Genomic DNA, 7788 nt, shown 5'->3' with positions numbered 1-7788 from the left:
TCTTGAAAATGTCAACTGAATGATATAGACTAGTTTGTATCCAATAGAAAAATACATCATTGAATTAAATAACAGACAAATGGAGAATTGATTGTTTAAGTTTGAATTTTGACCAAGAAAAACGATAATATATACATGTTTCATGTTATGAGTCGTGTCTCTATTTAATCTATTTACTTGGTTTTCGTTGATAATTCAATTTTCAACTAAAGTTGATATAAAGAAAATAAATAAGATCCAGGCTTGCAGTTGCATATATCTCAAAATCACAGGCAAAGACCTTGACTTAACACCTCAAAGACTCATAGGGGAAGGTTCTCCGCATAGTATTTGTATACGCTAAATCGGAAAGTATTAGCCTATTTTCCGATTGAGTTGCAAATAAATTAAAATAGTTTTACAGCACCAAAGAAAAAGAAAAAAAAAAACAATAAATGACCGTTTTGTTAGTAAGCCAATAATTCACAAGATGACAAAATCTCATCATGTTTACATCAAAATTGTTAGCAAAGGGAAAAGGTGGAAACGAAAGCTCAGGAATAAAATCAATTCATATTCAGTAAATACAAGTAAATAAAATTCCGCAGTAACTAATAATAATAATCTAAACGTGTTGACAGAAATAGAAAAATTTGACAGAAATAGAAAATGAGGTTTTATTCATAAGAAAAAATAAAATGAAATTAAAGGTGATTTGTAGAAGAAATCGAAATGTGAAGGGTAGCTTTTGAAATAAGATAAAATTGAAAGCCCCTCAAAAGAAACATGGATAGAACTAGCCGTTAGAGGAGAGGCTCGTCAGATTCAAAAATCTTTCTCTCTCTCTGCACGCACTTCCGTAAAGACAAAAAGAACCCCCAAAATCCGTTCGTCTTCTTCTTCTTCATCATCAATTCTTCTACCACAAAAGCTCCACGATACTCAGACACCTCTCTCACTATCTTCTTCTTCTCTCATATTCTTTTATTTTTTTAAAAAAATTTATTTATTGTCTCTATCGTCGATCTGAATACGATTCTGCCTGAGATCTGAGAGTAAAATCTCCGATTGCTTGCTTCATTTTTTCTCTGTAAGTGTTTTCGATCTCCTAATTATTATTGTTTAGTGAAATGAAGCTTTTGGGTTAGTTTTTGTGTTTAACATTTCTGGATTTGATGGAAACAATCTGAACATTTCCATTTATGGATTTAAGTTTGGTTCCCTTATATGAGTTTTTTTCCATAGATTAGATCTGAGTAAATTTTAAAAACTATCCCTAGATTTGTGGGAAGTTTTTTTTTTTTATGTGGAGCTGTATTAGTAAGATCTGATGAGAACAAAATTATAAACGTTTTGTAGATAACATAGATGACAATGAGAACTCCTGGGACACCTGTTTCGAAGATGGACAGAACACAATCTGTAACACCAGGTGGAAGCTCAAGATCCAGGGAGGAGAAGATTGTTGTTACTGTAAGGTTAAGGCCACTTAACAAGAAAGAACTGTTAGCTAAAGACCAAGTTGCTTGGGAATGTGTGGATGACCACACCATTGTCTCTAAACCACAAGCTCAAGAACGTTTGCATCATCAGTCCTCATTTACATTCGGTAATTGAAGTTTGATATCTGCCTTTTATGTTATGTTTTCCAACTCTTTGTTCCTGAGGTTTTCTGATGATTTTAATGCATCCTTTTTGGTTTCAGATAAAGTTTTTGGACCAGAGAGTTTCACAGAAAACGTGTATGAAGATGGTGTTAAGAATGTTGCATTGTCTGCTTTGATGGGCATAAATGGTACTTGTCTTCTTATTATGGCTAAATTCTGTTTTCTTGGCGTTTACTTGGATTTGATCATATAGATTGACTAATCCTTTTTTATTGTTTCAGCAACGATATTTGCCTATGGACAAACGAGCAGTGGGAAGACATACACCATGAGAGGAGTAACTGAGAAAGCTGTCAATGATATTTACAATCACATAATTAAGGTAAGCATTGCTATGATCATATTTGCTAATCAATGTCTTTAGATGTCATTGCAGTTCTTCTGACCAATTTGTTTCACTGTTATTTCCAGACCCCTGAAAGAGATTTTACTATCAAGATTTCTGGTCTGGAAATATACAATGAAAATGTCAGAGATCTCCTGAATTCAGATTCCGGCCGTGCCCTTAAACTCCTCGATGACCCTGAGGTATCACACTAGTTTACACTAATTATGTTCTTGCTGATGTTATGGCCTTGGTTGAATGTGGACTTTTCATTGATCTAATCACCTAATTATCCACAATTGCAGAAAGGCACTGTGGTTGAAAAACTGGTAGAAGAAACAGCTAACAATGATCAACATTTGCGGCATCTGATTAGTATTTGTGAAGGTAACTTCAATAAGTTGGATCCTCTTTGGCTTTTTGAGATTATATTCTCCTGGCCTTTTTCAATAAAACTGACTGCTGGAGTTTATTTTCTTTGTTTTAGCTCAAAGACAAGTTGGGGAAACTGCTTTGAATGATACCAGCTCGCGGTCACACCAGATAATCAGACTGGTAATGATCTCAATTCATTGATTCACTAAAACACAAATACATATACCCTGTAAATGCTAATAACATGCTCTTGATGGCAAAACAGACGATACAAAGTACTCAACGTGAAAATTCAGATTGTGTGAGGTCATACATGGCTAGTCTGGTAAATATTGATCCCTCTCTATTCAATTTCTCTGTGTTTGCATAATGTTTAACTAGAACGTTGTGGACTTAGTTTGTGTGTGTGAATGCATTGTAGAACTTCGTGGACTTAGCAGGAAGCGAAAGAGCATCTCAATCGCAGGCAGATGGAACCAGACTCAGGGAAGGTTGCCATATCAATCTAAGTCTAATGACACTTACAACTGTCATAAGAAAATTAAGGTAATGTACTTGCATATTGTCTGAGAGTGACATTAAGATCACAAACACTTTTTAGTAACTAAACTTATATCTTAATCTGTGAACTCTTCATAGTGTGGGGAAAAGGAGCGGCCATATACCTTACAGAGACTCCAAACTTACTCGGATTTTACAGCATTCACTAGGTGGGAATGCCCGAACAGCCATTATATGTACACTGAGTCCAGCTTCGGCTCATACTGAACAATCAAGAAATACTCTATACTTCGCTAACCGAGCCAAAGAAGTTACAAACAATGCCCACGTGAACATGGTATTGATCTTTGTTCCATACTTTTGGTTCTTCTTAGTGCCCTTTGGGATAAAAACAAACAAAAATTTTACTTGCTGTCTAAACATCTACAGGTTGTCTCTGATAAGCAACTAGTGAAACATCTTCAGAAAGAAGTGGCTAGATTGGAGGCCGAGCGTAGAACCCCTGATCCATCAAGAGAAAAGGATTTCAAGATCCAGCAGGTTTCTGTCCACTTAAGATTTTTCCGAACACCAAAATATACAATTGAACCAAAAACTTAGTTATTGGCTGTTTTGTGACATTTTGTAGATGGAAATGGAAATCGAAGAGCTTAGGAGACAAAGAGATGATGCACAAATTCAACTTGAGGAGTTGCGCCAAAAGCTTCAAGGGGATCAGCAACAAAATAAGGTCTCTAAGTCTACCTCTCTGTCTCTATACTGTGCTAATTATATTCACACGCATTCCTTTTGTTGTATCTCAGGGCTTAAATCCTTTTGAATCTCCAGACCCACCGGCCAGAAAATGTCTATCCTATTCTGTTGCCGTGACGCCTAGCGCAGAGAACAAAACCCTAAACCGGAATGAGAGAGCAAGAAAGACTACGATACGCCAATCTATGATACGGCAATCATCAACTGCTCCTTTTACATTGATGCATGAAATCCGCAAACTTGAACACCTTCAAGAACAGCTAGGGGAGGAAGCAACAAAAGCACTTGAAGTGTTACAGAAGGAAGTAGCTTGCCATAGACTAGGGAATCAAGATGCAGCTCAGACGATAGCTAAGCTTCAAGCAGAGATAAGGGAGATGCGTACTGTTAAACCATCCGCAATGCTTAAAGATGTTATGGGTGTTGGAGATGGCATAGCTCCTAACAAGAGCGTAAGTGCCAATCTCAAGGAAGAGATAACAAGGCTCCATTCACAAGGAAGCACCATTGCAAATCTAGAGGAGCAACTTGAGAGTGTTCAGAAGTCAATAGATAAGTTGGTGATGTCTCTTCCGAGCAATATCAATGCTGGAGATGAAACCCCAAAGTCAAAGAATCATCATCAATCAAAGAAGAAGAAGCTTCTGCCTTTGACACCAAGCAGTGTATCCAACCGCCAGAACTTCTTGAAGTCTCCATGCTCTCCTCTTTCCGCTTCTAGGCAAGTCTTGGATTGTGATGCTGAGAACAAAGCTCCTCAAGAGAACAACAATTCTGCAACTAGAGGGGCAACGACACCACAGGGGTCTGAGAAAGAGACTCCACAGAAAGGAGAAGAAAGCGGAGATGTGTCGTCAAGAGAAAGCACTCCAGGCTACAGGAGATCAAGCTCTGTGAACATGAAGAAAATGCAGCAAATGTTCCAAAACGCAGCAGAGGAGAACGTGAGAAGCATAAGAGCATACGTAACTGAACTCAAAGAACGTGTAGCTAAACTACAGTACCAGAAACAACTTCTCGTTTGTCAGGTTAGACAAAGATACGCACCCTAAAATTAAATCCTCTTGTTCTCCTTTTATATCTATTTTCTCATCAGTTTTAACTTGTTCAGGTGCTTGAGTTGGAAGCAAACGATGGAGCAGGATATAGTGTAGAGAACGAGGAGAACACGATGATGGAAGATGAAGAGCAGAATCAAGTAGCGTGGCATATAACTTTCATAGAGGAAAGACAACAGATCATAGAGCTGTGGCATGTCTGCCACGTCTCGATAATCCACAGGACACAATTCTATCTACTGTTCAAAGGTGATCAAGCCGATCAAATCTACATGGAAGTCGAGCTAAGACGGTTAACTTGGTTAGAACAGCATCTAGCAGAAGTTGGTAACGCAACTCCAGCTCGAAACTGCGACGAATCCATAGTCTCTCTATCTTCAAGGTAATTAAGTGAACGTATATTTACCTCACTTGCAAAATGTGGTCACAAAGCGTTACGTTTGTTTAATTAATAGGTCTTTTGTTTCGTTATCAGTATAAAAGCATTGAGAAGAGAGAGAGAGTTTCTGGCGAAAAGGGTAAATTCGAGACTGACGCCTGAGGAGAGAGAGGATTTGTATACGAAATGGGATGTGCCATTGGAAGGGAAACAGAGGAAACTCCAGTTCGTGAACAAACTATGGACAGATCCTTACGACTCAAGGCACGTGCAAGAGAGTGCAGAGATAGTTGCGAAGCTTGTAGGGTTCTGTGAAAGTGGTAACATATCAAAAGAGATGTTTGAGCTCAATTTCGCTGTGCCTTCTGATAAAAGGCAGTGGAACATTGGTTGGAACAACATCTCTAATCTTCTTCATCTGTGAAGAACATTTTTTTCTTTTGTGTGTGTTTATTAAGTTGTAAACCATTGAACCCAAAAAAAAACAAAACGCTGCGTTTGTAGTTGAAAACAAGTTATGCGCCACGTGAGATATTTTAGAAGACTCTCTCCTCGTTCTTTTCGCTGGACAACCGTCTCATAAACATATCTCAGCTACTACTAACCACAACAACATTTCTTTTTTATATATGGTTCTCTGGAATTATTCTTCTAAGAAAGTTTTTCACCAAATTGCTTCATCACTGTCTTGTCGATCCTGCTTCTCTCATTTACTCGAAGCTCTGTTTTTTTTTTTTCCGTTCTGAAAAACCCCAAATTTTGATTTTTTTTTTTTTTTTGTAAAGGCGATACAAAATCGTCTTTTGAATTTGCTTCGTTTATGATCTGTTCAAGTAGAGGAACGATCGCAATTGCTACTCTAAACCCATTTCTAAGGTTACCCATCAAACAATCTTCCGGATTTCATGTAAACCGGACTCGAATTCGAAATGATCTCTCCATCAGTGTCGTAGCTATTCGACCATCATCATCAGTGTCGGTGGACACGATGATGCCAATGAGATTAAGAAGATCATCACAGAAGAAGAGGAAGAGGAGCATCGGTTGCGGTGTTTCCCCTTCTTCTTCTTCTTCGACGACGACGACGACGACGACTGTGGTTGATGACGAAGTGGCTGTGAGATGAGATTTGGCTATGAGGCGGGTTTTGGAGGATAACGGTGGCGATGGAAGCTCCGTCAGAGATTTCTCGCTATTCACGTCCAAGAGAGGTGACACGTTGTTCACTCAGTCATGGACACCTGTTGACTCTTCTAAGATCAGGTCACTTCTCGTTTTCTTACTTGTTTTGTCTCTTCTCGATGATTGATTCGATTGTTTGTCTGGAAAACAACTTCGTGAATGTAGAAAGATCTTTTAGCCTTTTTTTTTTTTTTTTTGGCTATGTTGAGTAACTAAAAGCAATAAGAACGAGGTCCCCCTCTGTCTTGAGACCTGTGGTTCACGAGATTTTGAGCTTAATTAATGAGAATAATGTCGTTTTCTAGGGGTTTTTCTTGGATTCCTATATCGTTTTCTCAGCTGGTCCTAACTATTACCTTGCATTCAGTCGTGTCTTACTTAGATTTTTATTAGATAAGAGCTATTTAGACTAACACGATAAAAAGATTTGTCATTACCAGCATTTGTTTTAATTAGTAGCATTTCTTGGCTTCATTGTGTTGTTGCTTGTTTGAGACTAGTTCGATTCATGTGAAGATCAGAGATAATCTTTAGGAGGTGATTCTGCTTACTAGTCAACAGATCTTGAAGATCTATGTATCATACATTATACATTAGAAATTTTTCTCATGAGTCTGTCATGACCAAGTCTTGAGTGTTGGTGTACATTGATCTTCAAGATTTCTGACTAAACATAACTTTGCGTCACCTATTTTTCCAGTGTTGTATCTTTAGTCTCTTGTTTATAGTCTTCTTCTATTATATCTTGTTTGGTTACCTAGGTCCTATACCTGATATCTTTTTGTGGGTTTGCTTGTAGGGGATTTGTTGTTCTGCTACATGGTCTGAACGAACACAGGTTTGTTGTGTAGTTTTAAGTTTGATCATGAACTCTACTTCCATATAAGAAAATTAACGGTGAACTTTATTCAAATGCTCAACAGTGGCAGGTATAGTAATTTCGCAAAGCAGCTAAATGCTATAGGATTCAAGGTCTATGGGATAGATTGGATCGGTAAAACCACTTTACCAATTCAAAGTGCTTGTGTTAAGCGTTTGTCAGTGTATAATTTCTTTATTGCGATACTGAATTAAGTTTTATCTTGCTCAAATAAATAGGTCATGGTGGAAGCGATGGACTTCATGCTTACGTTCCTTCTCTTGATTTTGCTGTCGCTGATTTGGTATGATCACCTTTTCAGTTTCAAAGACATGCCATTCGCTTAATTCATACCAGTGCTTAAACACTAAACTGCCTCTGAAATAAATAAAATGTTTGCAGAAATCGTTTCTTGAGAAGGTAATTGCAGAAAACCCGGGATTGCCCTGTTTCTGTGTTGGCCATTCAACAGGAGGAGCCATTATTTTAAAGGTTAAAAGATCTTCAAACACGTTCATATCATTGCTCTTTAAACCATAAGTTAACTATATAACTTATATTATTGCAGGCTATGCTAGATGCAAAGATCGAAGCTAGAGTTTCAGGGATTGTGCTAACTTCACCCGCTGTTGGAGTCCAACCATCTCATCCTATCTTCGGCGTAAGCTTAGCCAAATCTCAAGAATCTGAACAATTTGTCAAACTTTTTT

At 37.8% G+C, this 7788-nt stretch overlaps 1 protein-coding gene and 1 pseudogene across 2 annotated transcripts; both read left to right on the top strand.

Annotated features, from left to right (window-relative positions):
* On the top strand, window positions 834-5579 carry LOC104775952 (kinesin-like protein KIN-7A). Of its 2 annotated transcripts, XM_010499921.2 has the most exons (15): window positions 834-1069; window positions 1339-1588; window positions 1685-1774; window positions 1868-1968; window positions 2058-2174; window positions 2277-2358; window positions 2459-2526; window positions 2612-2671; window positions 2768-2892; window positions 2986-3184; window positions 3277-3387; window positions 3476-3577; window positions 3651-4628; window positions 4712-5040; window positions 5134-5461. In XM_010499921.2, exons 2-15 carry the CDS (start codon window positions 1348-1350, stop codon window positions 5459-5461), a joined length of 2931 nt encoding a protein of 976 aa, XP_010498223.1. In that variant the 5' UTR covers window positions 834-1069; window positions 1339-1347. The 2 variants fall into 2 exon arrangements, with proteins under 2 accessions (XP_010498223.1, XP_019099070.1); XM_019243525.1 differs by lacking the exon at window positions 834-1069 and having other exon boundaries at window positions 1348-1588; window positions 5134-5579.
* LOC104778770 overlaps window positions 5670-7788 on the top strand; it is a 3793-nt pseudogene continuing 1674 nt past the window's right edge.

This window comes from Camelina sativa, chromosome 3 (genome assembly GCF_000633955.1).
Source record: "Camelina sativa cultivar DH55 chromosome 3, Cs, whole genome shotgun sequence".
NCBI classification, from domain to species: Eukaryota; Viridiplantae; Streptophyta; class Magnoliopsida; order Brassicales; family Brassicaceae; genus Camelina; species Camelina sativa.
The sequence above is the reverse complement of the archived record's forward strand: the minus strand, read 5'-3'. Positions and strand labels throughout refer to the sequence as shown.